General features: G+C 39.2%; 1 protein-coding gene across 2 annotated transcripts in view; it reads right to left on the minus strand.

The window, feature by feature from the left end:
* wdfy3 (WD repeat and FYVE domain containing 3) overlaps positions 1-17,487 on the minus strand; it is a 333,550-nt gene that overhangs the window by 20,885 nt on the left and 295,178 nt on the right. For both annotated transcript variants that reach the window (XM_073065240.1, XM_073065239.1), the window contains 9 exons: positions 16,539-16,658; positions 15,935-16,052; positions 11,871-11,977; positions 7,307-7,460; positions 6,294-6,385; positions 5,161-5,373; positions 3,803-3,950; positions 2,977-3,131; positions 1,396-1,554 (listed from right to left, as the gene is read on the minus strand). In XM_073065240.1, coding sequence (XP_072921341.1) covers positions 1,396-1,554; positions 2,977-3,131; positions 3,803-3,950; positions 5,161-5,373; positions 6,294-6,385; positions 7,307-7,460; positions 11,871-11,977; positions 15,935-16,052; positions 16,539-16,658 — 1,266 coding nt within the window. The remainder of the gene's footprint in view (positions 1-1,395; positions 1,555-2,976; positions 3,132-3,802; positions 3,951-5,160; positions 5,374-6,293; positions 6,386-7,306; positions 7,461-11,870; positions 11,978-15,934; positions 16,053-16,538; positions 16,659-17,487) is intronic.

Consider the following 17,487-nt stretch of genomic DNA (forward strand, 5'->3'; position numbering starts at 1 on the left):
TAGAGGAAAAGAATATTAACAAAGACGAAGGTTTCGCTCTAAGAAAGAACTGGAATTTGATTGTAAACAAGGTGGGACAGGGGAAACCTGATTGGATGAAGACTGACTAATCAGGAGGGATGGATGACGGGGGTATAAATACCACCAGAATAGAAATGCCTAGGTATCATCCCTGATGAAGGTAGCAGAGTTAAAATTGATACCTGTACCCAGAAGGAAGCTCGAGAAGAGTTTATTAATGAAAAATATGACCTAAACAAGTACCAAATTACAGATGTCTACCCTGACCCATTCTGTCACCTATTTACATTTAGATTTTCATTGTTTTTTTAATTTCTTGAGGTCAATTCATTCTATAAGAATTTCATGGATTAAATATTCCCACAAGTTTCTTACACTCAGATTTATAATTCAAAATATTCTTGTACAAGTGTCAGACAATAATAATATTCCCCATGTTCACAATTCCTCCACAGCTGCGGCAGTAGTTTTGTACCTTAGCCCTCAAATGATCTCAGCCTATGCTGTAAGGAATGCAATGCTCTGAACAACTGCTTCTTTGCTACAGTCTGATGATGACATGCTGAAATTACAAACAAATGATAACACAAGGGCTGGATTATTTCTGAAAGACTGATGCAATTATGCTCTGGTCTCTATTATTTCCTGTTCTGAAGACAAGATGGCTTTGGCTTCTCAGTGCAATGCCAGTGGTGACTGAAAAGCTGGAAATACCTTTAACATGTCTTTCAGAAAAGTACCTAAACTTAAATAATTAAAATCACAGAGAAATGAAATAGCCATAATTTTAAAATCATATAAAGTCTAAATGGTTAGGCTACAAATAGTTACCAATTAGAACTTCATTTGAGTTAAAAAAAAATATTGCTGTTTAGAGATGTTTCATGGAACTCTGCATACAGAATTCTCCATCTCCTGTGTCACCACAATATTCACTGCCTGCTGGATTCTTAAAACCTCTGAAAGACTGAGCTTCCTTCAGTTTCTACTGAGGAACAGTAATACAGAGTGCACATTGATAAAATAACATAGAACGATGACGAAGTGATAGTGGATACCACTGAGACTTCACTGGGAAGGAAATCTTGCTCTGCAATACTCCACCTAAGGTTTGAAATAAGACATATACTTAGAATCTCCCCAAACGAAGGGAGCTGAAGCATCTCTGTAGTGTCACTTTTGAGTTAGAAGTTTTGGGTCAAAACCCATCCCAAAATTTAACATTGCCATGTGCAATACTTAGAAACAGCTGTATTGTTAGAAATCTGCCTTTTGGAAGAGGGGTTAAGTTAATCCTTCATACATAATATAAGTTTGTTTCATCTTTCACTAACCGACAGATTCTTTTACTTCTGTTTTTAAGTTCAAACACACCTGTTTAAGAGTCAGAGTCTTAGCTTTTTCCTTGGAGGTACCCATTTCCCAAACACAGATTGCAGTACTTGTTCCTCCAGTGACAACCAACTTGGGATTTGGACAAATTGCAGAGAGAATCTGTCCCCATTCACTTAAGCCTTCATATACTATCAGCGCCTATGAAAAAGAAAGAAATTGCATAAAAGGTGAAAACCACCCCATTATTTTAAACATGAAAAGAAATCTGAAGTAAATTAATCTACGGTAATTCTTTACATATTAATACTCCAACTTTAGTTATCATTAAATACAAAAACAGGTGACAGCCTTTGTCACCCACCAAAAACAATCCACCCGGGTCAGAATATATAAAGACATGAATTGATATTTCAATTGTGCGTGTTTTGGGGCCTAATTTGTGGAACTGAAGTGTAGAGAAGGGCAAATGTTGCCTTTGGCTTATGTACATAAGATTGTTTTGATGCATGGGTTTTAGGTGGTTTTAGGTCAACTTGAGAATGACAGAGGGATCAGTTCCTTCAAAGAACTGAAAAGAAAGAAAAAAACATTTACACGATGATGGCGTCTTGCTGGAGGGGGCAAGTAATGGAAGAATATGGCTTGATAAATGTCAACCAGTGGCCTTGAAGGCGAGGGCAAGAGAAAAGCTACTGTGGTTCTAGGAAGGGAAAGGATGTGGATAAAAATTTGAGAAAATGGGATAAACACAGATACATGCCTCATTCCTAATGCTCAAGGGAATAATCAACTGAGGAAAAAACAAGACTGTCGTCAATTTTATATCAATACTAGAACATACAAGATAAGCAGGATGAAAATGCAATCATGGAACTTAGTGATCTTTCCTTCCATCACTCTGGCAGTAATAAAATGTGCAACCAGGACATCCTTTTAACCTTCTAACATCAGCACATAGTTATTTTAAATTTCTGATTTCCAACTCTTATTATGGACAGACATCTTATTGTGAGATATCAACATGTTTGAATATGTATGGCTTGATGGAGACTCTTAAAAGCCAACATTTTCCTTCACACAGTCTGATACTTTAGCGGTCAGTAAGTAATATTAATACTATTTTACACTTCTGCTTTATAGTTATAGTGACCATGCTCAAAGATGTTATTTGCTATAAGAAACATACTTTAAAGCCCAATGTATTTTGAGATAAAATGTCAAAAATCATGTGCCGGATAGGATGAAAATAAAATCAAGGAATTCTAGAATTACTACCACAGTCAATTTTGATATTTAAGAAATAGCAATGAGGAAATTAAGCATTAGAATGAAAGACAAAAGAAAACTGTGTTTGCTGGAAACTGAAATAAAGCCAGAAAATGTTGAAAATTCTCATCAAATCAGCTGGCATCTGTGGAATGAGTAACAGAACACCCAGAATTAGTGTTCTCAGGCTGAAGTGTTAACTGTTTCTCTTTCCACAGATACTGCCTGATCCAAGATCTTAGAAAATAATAATGGGCTAATATGGAAGGCTTTAGATGACAACCTGTTTTTCTTTTACTCTGAATGCCACTTCTGTGGTGAGATGCCATATTTAATAAAGCTCTTGTCACATACCTTATCAGATTCATAATTTGCAACTCTGCAGCTAAGATCTGCATATCCCCAAGCAAATGTTTTGTTCCAAAATGGAGGAATCAGGACTTTGTTTTGTTCTACTGCTAGAACACCTTTGTCTGTGAAAATTATCTGTCCCACTGGTTCCTTGAGTTCTGCAGAGAGAAAAAAAATTAAAAATGTATTTTAAACTTTTACTTTTTATACTTTTATAATTTTATACTTTTAAAATGTACTTTATACCAAAGGAAAGATTTCCTGTTTATTTTGTCATTACAGTTTCACTATCATAAGTAATATTTAAGAGCAGTCTTATTTGACTTAATGGATCCCATTCCATTGCAGTTCTTTTTGATTGTAGCAAGAAGCGGGATGAGGGTTGATTAACAGTTTCTGATCATAGACCAATTGGTAAAAAGTCTCCACATGCTGACATTCAAATTCTTATGAGTATCAGGATTTAGTTTGCTTTAAATCAAGATTTTATCATGCACAAACTTACTTAGTTATTGCAGAATAATGAAAAATATGACACCAGTACAACGGCCAAACAATCAGAATTAACAAAACATTTGCTAGGATTATACTGGACATGAAATATTTTTGATTAAAAGTTACTTAAATAATAAGCAAAACATTGTAAGGGAAACACAGCATTGACTAGATCTTCACTTACGTTAAAATGTGTAATAAAGGGAAACACGAATTACGTTTTATCAGTGGTCATTTTCAAATAATTTAAGCTAGAAACTCTTTCAAACAGAAATATTTTACTGACTTAACTAAAAATTCTCACTAAGTTTGACTTAGTGGTAATGACTGGTACCTTTAACAGGTGTCAAAGATGGTTTAAGATTATCCAAATGATGAAAAAAGACCTTATCCATGGCACAGCTTAGGGAAGTTGGTGCAACTAAACTGTCTCCATTAATTCGGCTACGTGTTCGCTTTGGTGGATGAGGCTTTTTAAATAACTGCAAGGAATGAAAAGAAAGGATGATTAGCCATAACAAAAAATTAATTTCAATCAACTTCGTTTTACATTACCTCCTCTATATAACTTGTAGTATCAAATGTTAGATAATGTCATGAACAAGGATAACTTGCAGAGGTAACTACCACGTTGACAACTTGGGAAGATTCTAATGATGTATTCAGACAGATAATGAAAAAATGGAACTTAATATATTAAAGAAGTTATCAGCCTTAAATACACTGAATATTGCTTTACTTTATTAAAATAGGAATCAATAAGCTAATAAACCAACAGGATTTTTACTGCAACACCTATTATTTTAATAAGTAAAAAATAACTAACTAGTTTCAATGGAATGCAAAATCTGTTCTTCAAATGAGTGTGTTGCAAACTTAACCTCTCTTACGTCTAATCTTTTCTGATGATCTTTTTAAGGATGTTAGAGATTATTCTGTGGAGAAGCATCTATGGGAGGAAAGAAACTTTCAACATTTCAGGTTGAAACCCTGCCTGAGTATCACAGCTGTTCCTCCAACAGATTCATTATTGCTCCAAATTCTAACATTTGCAGACACTTTTGTCTCTGCTATTGGGTTTACTTTGAGTGGAGGAAAGTTGAGCTCTTGGAGGGTTATAAAAGTTACAGAGAAGTGGGAAGACAAATCCTAAAGGAGATTTCAACACAAGAATGAGAAATCTAAAACTTAACGCGAGAAGACAGGAATTTAATTTAAGCAAAAAGATGAGCATCATATCGATTTAAGATACAAGCAGCAGAATTCCAGCAATTTCACTGAGGCTGAAAAGTGGAATGGGTGGGCCTGATCATAACCAAAAGTACAGATGAGAGTCAGTGTTCAGTATTTTGAAACTTACGAATGAACACTGCAATGTGCTGATGACAGTTTTCTGCCTACACTCAACTCCCAATCTCCAATATGCTAATATGGTGATTTCCAGACACAAAATTTCAACCAAAAGGGGAGGATCAATAATAATTATCTTGTTTGAGATTAACACCGGAGAAGTTCAATGAAGATCTCTTTAAAACAGAATAGAGTCTCAAGACATCTCATTAAGACAGAATATACAGAGGAAGAAAGAAAGCCCATATACTCTCAATTAAAACGTAAAAATCCACTACATTGTACACACTTATTCAGTACACATATATCACAAAATAAAAACAGACTGTATGTAGTGCCTACCTGTTTGGGAATCTGTCCAAAATTATTGATGAACCCAATAGTTGCAGTTTCTTTCAGTGGATCATTAATATTATATATGTCAACCTGTCCTTCATAAAATAGGTGATGGAAGACATTAACCGCTTCTATTGCAGGTACACCTTGCTGTTTATATCCAAAGATCAAATCAATCCACTCATGCAGATGTGAACTGACATAATCACATTCCAGTGCCTGAAGCAAAAGCATATATTGAAATTACAGTGTAAAATCTAACTAAGTCAGCTAAAGGAAGCATATTCAAAATATCACTATCTGTCTTTGAAAGAACTTTAAATTTAATTAATAATAAAAACAGCAAGTAAATCAAGGGGCACAATTTTACACGGGCAGTGAATATTGGTAGCTCGGGTTGAGGCGTTTGATGTTGCGGTGTTCGCTGAGCTTGGCAATTATCTTACAGATCTTTCATCAGCAGTTGAGGTGAGATGCTCAGTGTGCAGTTGGAATGGGTGGCTAGTGGCAGATCCTGCTTTGTCTGGCAGATGGAGCGTAGGGACTTGGCAAAGCCATTCTGACATGTCAGCCCATGGGTTCCTCTGCTGACGTGATGAGGCCACACCCAGGTTGGAGGAGCAACACCTTATATTCTGTCTGGGTTGCCTCCAACCTGATGGCATGACATCAATTTCTCGAGCTTCTGGTAATGCTCTCCCTCCCTCCATTTCCCATTCCCTTTTCCCTTTCTCACCTCATCTCCTTACCTGACCATCCCCTCCCTCAGGGGCTCCTCCCCTTTTTCTTTCTTCCATGACCTCCCGTCCTCTCCCTCCAACCATGTATCTCTTTCACAAATCAACTTCCCTGCTCTTTATTTCACCCCCATCCAGTTTCACCTTTCACCTTGTGTTTCTTCCTCCCACCCCCCTTCTAACTCTGATTCCTCACCATCTTTCCTCCAGTCCCGATGAAGGGTCTCAGCCCAAAACATCAACTGTACTCTTATCCATAGATGCTGACTGGCCTCCTGAGTTCCTCCAGCATTTTAAATGTGTTGCTTAGATTTCCAGCATCTGCAAATTTTCTCTTGTTTGGAATTTTAGTGATAAGTTGTACATACCCTAGACACTAAAATGAAAACAATAATAAATTACCTGACGGTGAACTCTGATGAATTCTCTTGGGTCTCCTTTTGCCCAGGGTGGTAATAACACATTTCCTAATTTTGTACCATTTTGCTTATAACCTAGATGTGGAAAATGATAATATGCATAGTTAAAGGGATCTTTTATTTGCAAACATTATCTTACACTAATTCTGTATGCTTATACAAAATAAACAGAAGCATTTCAAAGGCTCCATGAGGTAGTGCTCTATAAGGAGCTTACAAAATCTGGGATACATGTAATAATTCAAACTATAATATGGATGGAAACAAAGTCTATAACCTCCATCAAAACCCTCATCTCACTGGAAATATCAGATTGTGGAATATATTTCTTCAGGACTATGGTGGTGGAAGTGAAATACAGCTAATATTTGACATCCTCAACCTGATAATGCATTATGAAGATTTGTGATGGAACATGCTTGCACAGGAGCCCAAACATGCCCTCAAATGCACCCATCACAAGCAACATCAGGTGAAGGGAGTGTTGAAAATCTTGTGAAAAAATCAGTGATACTAACTAACCTCACAAATCTGTCCATGAACAGATGTTGCCCTGCAGTCTCTTCAATGAATGTTGTTTTCTAATTATATTGCTGTCCTCAAAATATGTATGTTTCTATAACTAAAAGAATCAAGGTCCTATTCCAGTGCTGCATAAGTCTATATGATAATTATAACTGCTATCAGTTAGCCTTCCTGCTAGATTATGATCCTTCCTTCCTGTGAATACAAACTCAAACTACAGAAAAATTATGGTTATCTGGTTATTAGCTCCTCGCTGTGCTTAAGTACAACATCCTTCTAAATTTCAACAGTGACAACTTCCAAAGCTGCTCATTCAGTAAGCCATCTTATTACATTATTGTGTGTTAAAATTATTCGTAAGTAGTGTATTAATTAATTTTGCAGAGCTTATGAGAAATTCTACTCAGATAGACATCTAAAAGAGCATACAATTCGTTTCTCAAGTCTTTATGCACTGTTTAACAGCCATACCAAGGTCAAAGTTGTTGGAATTCAGAAGAAACTCTGGAAGGTAAAAGAATTCTGGAATGAGTTCTTTCACATCTGCCATATTATGTTTGGATGCCGAGTACCAGGCCTCTCGTACACTATGAAACATTCGATCAGCTAGATCGAAATGACCACCCTGAGGAAAGAAGACACAATTAAATAACATGGGAAAAATCCAGGAATTCTAAAGTTGTTCTCCTTGATTTTTTTAAAAATCAGATGCATTCACCTAAAGATGACATCAAAATAAATATATAATAATTGCTTCCACAACTTTTGCATTTTTGGCGGCAACATTTTGTTGGCACAGTTCCTGAGGCGATATCGAAATATACACAGGGAAAGAGTTTAAAAGAAGCAAGTGGGGCAGCTGGCACATTTTGCTTGCCACAGTTCCTGAGGAAACGTTGGATTGCATAGAGGGAGGGAGAGCTTAAAAGTAAGCAGGGCGAAGCAGTCAGCACTTTCTGCACATTACAGTTCCCTAGGAGATATTAGATTGCATAGAAGGAGAGGGAGTTTTAAAGAAGTGAGCAGGGGCAGTTGGCACTTTTGACGTGCCACAGTTCTCAAGGAGACATAATTAAGCACTTGGCAAGGCCAATGAAAATAATTTAGGTTTAAGTGGAGTGGCCACTGTGGGAGCAATTAATGTAGGAGTGGGTCAGTGTTAAGAGTGGAAAGTTTAGGCTTTGGCTCATTGAGGTGTAGGTCACAGGTAGATTTTTTTTTCTTACTTATTCTTTCTTATTGCACATTTAGAACAGACAGGATGCCTGGCAGGATAGTGGAATGCTCCTTTTCTGGGATGTGAGAAGGCAGGAGACCTCCAGTGTCCTTGAGGACTAAACCTGCAAGAAGTGCATCCAGCTGCAACTTCTAACCGACCTTGTTAAGGAGTTGGAGATGGAGCTGGATGAAATCTGGATCATTCAGGAAGCTGAGGGGTTGATAGACAGGGCATACAGAGAGGTATTTACACCCAAAGTGCAGGACACAGGTAACCAGCAGGAGGGGGGAAAGGGGATAGGCAGCCAGTGCAGAGTACCCACTGTGGCCATTCCCCTCAAGAACAGGTATACCGCTTTGGACACTGTTGTGCGGGGGGGGGGGGAGGGTGCTGACCTAGTAGAGGAAAGCCACAGCAGCCAGCTCTCAGAGTCTGGCTCTGTGGGTCAGAACAAGAAGAGGGAGAAGAGGTGATGAAGTGATAGGGGATTCGTTGATTAGGAGAACAGAAAGGAGATGCCATGGACAAGAAAGATTCCCAGATGGTATGGTATGTTATCTCCCGGATGCCTGGGTCAGGGACATTTCGCATTAAGTCCACTGCATTCTTAAGTGGGAGGGTGAGCAGCCAGACGTCATGGTCCACGTCAATGCCAATGACATGGGTAGGTGGAGTGACGAGGTCCTGCAAAGTGAGTTTAGGGAGTTAGCTGCCAAGGACAGGATCACCAGGGTTGTGATTTCAGGAGTGCTACCCATTTCACACGCTAATGAGGCCAGAAATAGGAAGATCATGTATTGTGATTTAACATGTGCCTAAGGAGATGGTATGGAGGGAGGGAGGGCCTCAGATTTTTGGATCATTGGTTCCCATTCAGAAAAGATAGTGGAGTGGTTGTGGAGAAACATGTTGTAAAGACTACATACAAAGTTAGGAATCAAAAGGTCGAACCTGGTGGGACTAATATTCTGAGCTGCATATACTTGAATAAAAGGACCATTGCATGTGAAATTATGATACCAAGAGTGGGAAGTTTAGGCTGTGGCTCATTGAGGCTTCGGTGAGGAGAGGTGTAGGTCATAGGTAGATTTTTTTGTTACTTATTCTTTCTTTCATATTGCACATTTAGAGCAGATGGGATGCCAGGCAGGCTAGTGGAATGCTCCTTTTCTGGGATGTGAGAAGGCAGAAGACTTGATTGCAGGAGAGGCAGGACTAGCAGCTCAATGTTCTAGGGTTTTGTTGTTTTAGACATGATAGAGCAGGAGGGATTAAAGAAGAAGGGGTGACATTACTGGTCAGGGAAAATGTCACAGCAGTGCTCAATCAGGTCTGTTGGGAAAACTTGTCTAATGAGCTTTATGGGCAGAACTGAGGAATAGGTCAGGTATGACCACGTTAATGGGATTATATTTTAGACCACCCAATAGTCCTTGGGATTTAGAGGAGCAAGTTTGTACAGAGATCGCAGACTAGCAAATAACACAATGTTGCGATAATAGGTGATTTTAACTTTCAACATATTGACTGGGACTCATACTGTAAAAGGACTAGATGGGAAAGAGTTCGTCAGAAGTGTTCAGGAAAGTTTCCTTAATCAGTATATGGAAGTCCCATCTAGAGAGAGTGCAATAGAAGATCCCCTGTTAGGGATGAGACAGGGCAGGTGAAAGAAGTTTATGTAGAGGAACACTCTGCAATTAGTCATCATAATGCCATTAGTTTCAAGGTAATATTGGTAAAGCTTAGGCCTGATCCTTGGGCTGAGGTTCTACATTAGAGAAAAGCCAGTTGTAATGGTATCAAAGGATCTGGCAAGTGTGGATTGGGATAAGTTGTCTTCTGGCAAAGGTGGACTTGGTAAGAGGGAGATCTTCAAAAGTGAAATTTTGAGAGTATAGAGTTTGTATGTTTCTGTCAGAATAAAAGGCAAAGATCACAGATTTAGGGAACCTTGGTTTTTGAGATATTGAAGACATAGTTATGAAAAAGGAGGTGCATAGCAGGTAAGAACAAATGAGATACTTAAAGAATACAAGAGAACACCTTTGGAGAACAGGAGGACAGGAGAGCTGAAAGAAGGCATGAGGTTACTCCAGCAGACAAGGTGAAGGACAACCCCATTAGCTTCTACAGTGATCTTTCAATGTACTGTCTAATGCACTTTGGCAGGACCAGCCAGGGTAGTTCCTACACAATGAGCGGTACAGCACTGAGGAATGCAATAGTACAGAGGGATTTGGCAATACGGATCAATAATTCCTTGAAAGTGGTATCACAGGTAGGTAGGGTTATAAAGAAAGCTTTTAGTACATTTGGCCTTCATGAATCAATATATTGAGTACAGAAGTTGGGATGTTATGTTGAAGTTGGTGAGGCTGAATTTGGAGTATTATGTTCAGTTTTGGTCACCTACCCAGAGGAAAAATGTAAATAAGATTGAAGGAATGCAGAGAAAATTTACAAGAACATTGTCAGGAGTTGAGGACCTAAATTAATGGGAAAGGTTGAATAGGTTAGGACTTTATTCCCTAGAAAGTAAACAATTAAGGGGAGATTTGATAGAGGTAAGCAACATTATGAGGGGTATAGATTAGGTAAATGCAGCAGGCTTTTTCCACTGAAGTTGGGTGAGTACAACCAAAGGTCATGGGTTAAGAGTAAAAGGTGAAGTGTTTAAGGGGAACATGAGGGGGAACTTCTTTACTCAGAGAGTGGGGAACAAGCTGCCAGCGCATGCGGTGGATGTAGGGTCGACTTCAGTAGATATACATATGGGAGGAGTATGCAGGGCTGTGGTCTGGGTGCAAGTCGATGGGACTAGGCAGATTAATGGCTTGGCACGGACTAGATAAGGCCAAAGGACCTGTTTCTGTGCTGTAGTGTTCTATGACAATTACATACGATGTTGATGTAATAACAATAGAAGATGGCATAGAGGTTAAGGTTAACCCTCCTTTATGCAAGTGGGAGAGTGCATTGACGGTTTGCCAGACTTATCCTGGTGTGTGGATTCGTCTTATAAGGCAACATTAAACAGAATACGAAATATTACAAGAACGTGGGTTGCTCTCACTAATACCAAATTATTAAGAGGCATAACACGGAGATGTAGGGATAATGGATCATGTCTGGGAAGAAAAAGCAAAAAACAATCTGAAGATAATGGAACAATCATTGAGAACTAGGATAAGAAGAAATATCCTCAGTATGAAACTATGCAACAATACATTAAAAGAAAATAGCAAATGTTCAATCTTTGAATATATTTAAGAAAGATTGGTGGACTTTTTGTGATGCTTTGAAAATTTAGGGACATTGGTTACAGCAGGAAAGTGGCACTGAGATTAGTCATAATCTTAAAATTTTAGAGAACCCACAAAATTTGAGCCACCTTCTTCGGAATTTAGAATGAAAGATGATCTTACTGAAACTTTTAAGATCCTTAAGGAAGTCATTTGAAATGGAGTACATAGGAACTTTGCTTCACAGATGGCGATGAATCTCTAGAATTCTCTACCCGAGAGTTGTAGAGGCTTGACCAGTGGAGTAGTTAATGAGGAAGTAAACACAATTTTGAAACATCAGGGAATTGCCAGGTAAAGTGAATTATTATAGAAGAGGAGATGAAGTATGGGGCAGATCAGCCATGATCATATTGAACGGCAGGGAAAACTTGAGAGACCTGGGTAATCATCCTTGGGCTTACTTTCTTATGTTCCTAAGGAATGGTGCAGCAATCACAAATGACCAAACAGTTTATTTCTACCACTATTTAATTACCGGTAATATCTTATTTAACTGCACATTAATTACCTGAAGTCGGAGAAAAATTTGAGTGAATGGCTCCATTCTTACTAGATAAGAAGCTACAATCATGGCAGAAGAATAGTGTGTACCATAATGATATGCTGGTGTTTCACCTAGAAAGAGAACATTGATTACACACAATCAAATTCAACATTATCAGCAAAAGCTGTATGAAAAAAAATAGCACATTCCATCAAATTCAAATTAACAAAACACTTGTATAGGTAAGGTGTTTCAATTCCATATTTCTCCAATTACATCCACCTTTACCTAACTTCATCTCTGAATCGATAAAGTTAAAGGAGTAAATGAATAGCTAAGTTAACGAATAACTAAAGGGATAATGAATAATAACTGAGGAGGTGCCTGGGAAGCTCAAAGGTCTGGAGGTAGGTAAGTCACCTGGACCAAATAGGTTACACCACTGGGTTCTGAAAGATGTGGCTGAAGTGATTGTGGAAACATTTGTAATGATCTTTCACGAATCACCAGATTCTGGAATGGCTTCGGAGGACTGGAAAATTGCAAATGGCAGACCACTCATCAAGAAGGGAGGAAAGCAAAGGAAGGGAAATTATAGGCCACTTAGCCTGACTTCATTGGTTGATAAGATACTAGAGTCCATTATTAAGGACGAGGTTTTGGGGTACTCGGAGGCATGTAATAAAATAAGCCAAAGTTGGCATAGTTTCCTTGAAAGGAAATCGTACCGGGCAAATCTGTTGGAATTCTTTGTGGAAATAACAAGCAGGATAGATGAAGTACAGTCAGTGGATGTTGTTTATTTGGATTTTCCAAAGGCCTTTGACAAGGTGCCACATATTAGACTGCTGAACAGGATAAGAAACCGTGGTATTATAGAAAAGATAATGGCATGGGCAGAAGACTGGCCAACTGGCAGAAGGCAAATAGTGGGAATAAAGAGGGCCTTTTCTGGTTGGCTGACAGTGATGAGTGGTATTCCGTAGGGGTCGGCGTTCAGATCTGTTACTTTCCATGTCATATGTTAATGATCTGAATGACGGAATTCAAGATTCAACTCAAGATTGTTTAATGTCCTTTCCAGTAAACAAGTATAAAGGAGTATGAAATAATTCAGAATCAGATTTAGTATCACCGGCCTATGTTGTGAAATTTGTTAACTTAGCAGCAGCTGTACAATGCAATACATGATAATCAGAACAAAAAAAAGTAAATCAATTACAGTATATATGTTAATTAGTTAAATTTAAAATAGTGCAAAAACAGAATATAAAGAAAAAAGTGAGGTGGAGTTCATGAGTTCAATGTCCATTTAGGAATTGAATGGCTGAAGAGAAGAAGCTGTTCCTGAATCACTAAGTTTGTGCCCTCAGGTTTCTGTACCTTCTTCCCAACAGTACCCAGGATGGAGCTGTTTAATTTTTACAACTTTCTGTAGCTTCTGTACGATCCTGTGCAGTAGCCCCTCTATACCAGGCACTGATGCAGCCTGTCAGAATGCTCTCTACTTCTGTAGAGGTTTTCAAGTATTTTTGGTGGCACACCAAATCTCCTCAAACTCCTCATGAAATATAGCCTTCTTTATAGCTGCATTAATATGTTGGGACCAGGTTAGTTCCTTAGAGATCTTGACACCCAGGAACTTGAAATTGTTCACTCTTTTCACTTCTAATCCCTTTATGAGGAGTGGTTCATGTTCCCTCGTCTCACCCCTCCTGAAGTCCACAATCAGCTCTTTGTTTTATTGACATTGAGTGCAAGGTGGTTGCAGAAACACCACTCAACTAGCTGGTATATCTCGTTCCTGTACGCCCTCTCGTCTCCATCTAAGATTCTGCCAACAATGGCCGTAACATCAGCAAATTTATAGATGGTATTTGAGCTATACCTAGCTACACAGTAATGGGTATAGAGAGAGTAGAGCAATGGGCTAAGCACACATCCCTGAAGCGCGCCAGTGTTGATTGTCAGCAAGAAGGAGATATTATTACCAATTCACACAGATGGTGGTCTTCTGGTTAGGAAGTCGAGGATCCAATTGTAGAGGGAGGTACAAAGGCCCACATTCTATAGCATATTAATCAAGACTGTGGGAATCATGGTGTTAAATGGTGAGCTATAGTCAAAGAACAGCATCCTGACATAGGTGTGTGTATTGTCCGAACGTTCTAAACCCATGTGAAGAGCCACTGAGATTGCGTCTGCTGTACATGAATTGCAGTGGATCCAGGTTCTTGCTGACATAGGAGTTGATTCTAGCTATGACGAGCCGCTCAAAGCAGCATTTCATCACCATGGATGTGAGTGCTACTGGATGATAGTCACTACGGCAGCTCAGACTACTCCTCTTGGGCACTGGTATAATTGTTGCCCTTTTGAAGCAGGTGGGAACTTCCATCCGTAGCAGTGAGAGGTTGAAAGTGTCCTTGAATACACCTGCCAGTTGGCTGGCACAGGTTTTCAGATCCTTCCAAGGTACTCCATTGGGGCCTGCCACCTTGCGAGGGTTCACCCTCCTGAAAGACAGCCTGACATTGGCCTCTGAGACAGAGATCACAGGGTCACTGGATGCAGCAGGGATCTTCACAGCTGTAGTTATATTCTCCCTTTCAAAGCTGTCACAGAAGGTGTTGAGCTCACCTGGTAGTGAAGTATCGCTGCCATTCATACTACTGGGTTTCACTTTGTAGGAAGTAATGTCCTACAAACCCTGCCAGAGTTGATGTGCATTCAATGTTGCCTCCAATCTCACTTGGAATTGTTTCTTTACTCTGAAGATAGTCCTCCGCAAGTCATATTTTCTTGTACAGACCTGGGGCACCAGACTTAAATTCCACAGATCTAGCCCTCAGTAGATGGTGAACCTCCTGGCTCATCCACAGCTTTTGGTTTGGGAACTTACAGCAAGTTTTCATTGGCACACATTCACCCATACAGGTCTTAATGAAGTTGGTAACAACTGCAGCACACTCAACCAGATACAAAGATGAATCCCTGAATACAGCCCAGTCAAATGATACAAAGGAGTCCTGGAAATGCTCCTGTGTTTTCCTTGTCCATACCTTCTTGGTCCTTCCTACCGGTGCTGCAGTCTTGTCTCTGACTATACTCAGGAAGTAGAAGTCCAGCCAGGTGATCAGACTTACCGAAGTATGGGCGTGGTATAGCATAGTAGGCAGTCTTGATGTCAGTATAACGGTGGTCCAGTGTGTTGTTTGCTCTGGTACTACAAGTGATTGTTGATAACAATTATTTAGTGACTTTTTCAAACTGGCCTGGTTAAAATCCCCAAAATGATGGTGAAGGTGCGAGGATGTGCTGTTTCGCGCATGTTGATCACATTGCTCAGATCATCCAGAGCCTGTTTGGCATTGTCCTGAGGTGGAAAGTATACTGCTACCAAAATGATCACTGTAATCTTACATGGCAGGTAAAATGGACGGCACCTCATCGCGAGATTTTCCAAGTCTGGTGAGCTGAACTGAGACATCGCTGACAGCATGAGTTGATCATGAGGCATACAGCACCATCTCTGCTTTTGAGAGGCTCGACAGTTCTATCTTGATGGTATTTAGCAAATCTGTCAATCTGAATCACTGCATCCACGATGGAAGGGGTTAGCCAGGGTTCCGTGAAGCATAGGTTACAGGAAGAAATCAAGAAAATGGGGCTGAGAGGGATAACAAATCAGCCATAATCAAATGTGGAGCAGATTCGATAGGCGGAGGAGCCAAATTTTGCTCCAATATGGTCTAAATGTTATGTTTAGTAACCACAAAACATAAAACTAATCAAAAGGAAAACAAGGGAGCCAAGAGATAACATATCTAGTTTTGTTTTTACTTTAAGCTATCACTTATCACGTTCTAGCGTTGAGAAATGCAATTCACGTATTTTTACATATAATAAATTGTTTAGCCAAATAAAGAAAGCTTACTCGATTTAAAACATTACTCAAATATTACTGAAATATTAAATATAGAACATTTGTCAAAATATTGAGCACAGAGATAGAATGTATCCATATACACAGAAAATGTTTTCATTTATATTGCATGTACATTATAGTTCTATTCTGTAAAATTTACCATTTGGATCTTCCCAATCTTTATACCGTTTCTTATACTGAGCTAATCTCTCTTCAGTCTGAGCTCCCATCGGTTTAGCCAGGTTCCTGAACGTTTTGGAATTTTTTAGATCAAGCTCCTAGATGAAGGAAAGGAATCATTTAATCACTAAGAATTTCTTTTGAATTTTTCTCCAAATATATTAGAAGTAACACAGTTTTTCTGGTTGAAAGAAAACTGGAAAAGTTTAAAACTATTCACCCACACAGTGTTTCATTAAAGTCAATCTGCCAAACTCGCTTGTTATGCCGTCTGGATTTAACCAACTGCAAAGATTAATTGTTGATATCTGTACTTAAATGATATTTTAAACTACATATGAAATGCTAATACTTGGTAGCTATTTCTAAATAATAACAATCTCAAAAAAGTTAGTAAACTGGTGAATAAAACTTGTTTACAATATAGTTAACCCTCCTATTTTTGAAGTGGCTTATTAAACCTTACTGGACAATTCAGAGGCATCCACACATTCAAAATAAAACTGTATACTGAGGATCAAAGAGGATTAGGTGAATTTACTTTTGTGAACAATTCTGAAATAGTGATTTGAAAAGCGTCCTACCTCAGAATCATAGTCTGCCAAGATCCATGGAAATACTGGATACTGCATTAAGTCATTATAGGATCTGCCAGCTAACGTGTTTAGGTGCATAAGATATTGGAAATTGCTGATCTCTCCCCTCTAAAGGAAAGACAAAAATAATGTAATGAACTTCATTCCTTTGTTCTATGTGCAAATATGCATGTTTAGACTTAACATAAAACAGGTGTGGGTTGTCTAACTTTATGAAACTAGGAACTGCCTATTCCACACTTCTCATAATATTATTATGGACCATTACAGGATGCCCACATAACACTCAGTATTTCAGCCTCTCATTTCAGTATCAGTATTTCAGTATCTCAGACTTCAACCACTGCACAGAGTCTTGCCATCTTCAGAAGTTTTCTGATGACTCTGCCATAGTTGGATGCATCAGCAGGGGAGATGAGGCTGAGTACAGGGCTACGGTGGGAAACTTTGTCACATGGTGCGAGCAGAATCATCTGCAGCTTAATGTGAAAATGACTAAGGAGCTGGTGGTGGACCTGAGGAAGGCTAAGGCACCATTGACCCCCGTTTCCATCCAAGGGGTCAGTGTGGACATGGTGGAGGATTACAAATACCTGGACTGACAATAAACTGGACTGGTCAAAGAACACTGAGGCTGTCTACAAGAAGGGTCAGAGCCGTCTCTATTTCCTGAGGAGACTGAGGTCCTTTAACATCTGCCAGACGATGCTGAGGATGTTCTACAAGTCTGTGGTGGCCAGCGCTATCATGTTTGCTGTTGTGTGCTGGGGCAGGAGGCTGAGGGTAGCAGACACCAACAGAATCAACAAACTCATTCGTAAGGCCAGTGATGTTGTGGGGGTGGAACGGGACTCTCTGACGGCGGTGTCTGAAAAGAGGATGCTGTCCAAGTTGCATGCCATCTTGGACAATGAATCCCATCCACTCCATAATGTAC

The sequence above is a fragment of the Hemitrygon akajei genome, chromosome 13 (genome assembly GCF_048418815.1).
Source record: "Hemitrygon akajei chromosome 13, sHemAka1.3, whole genome shotgun sequence".
Taxonomy (NCBI): Eukaryota; Metazoa; Chordata; class Chondrichthyes; order Myliobatiformes; family Dasyatidae; genus Hemitrygon; species Hemitrygon akajei.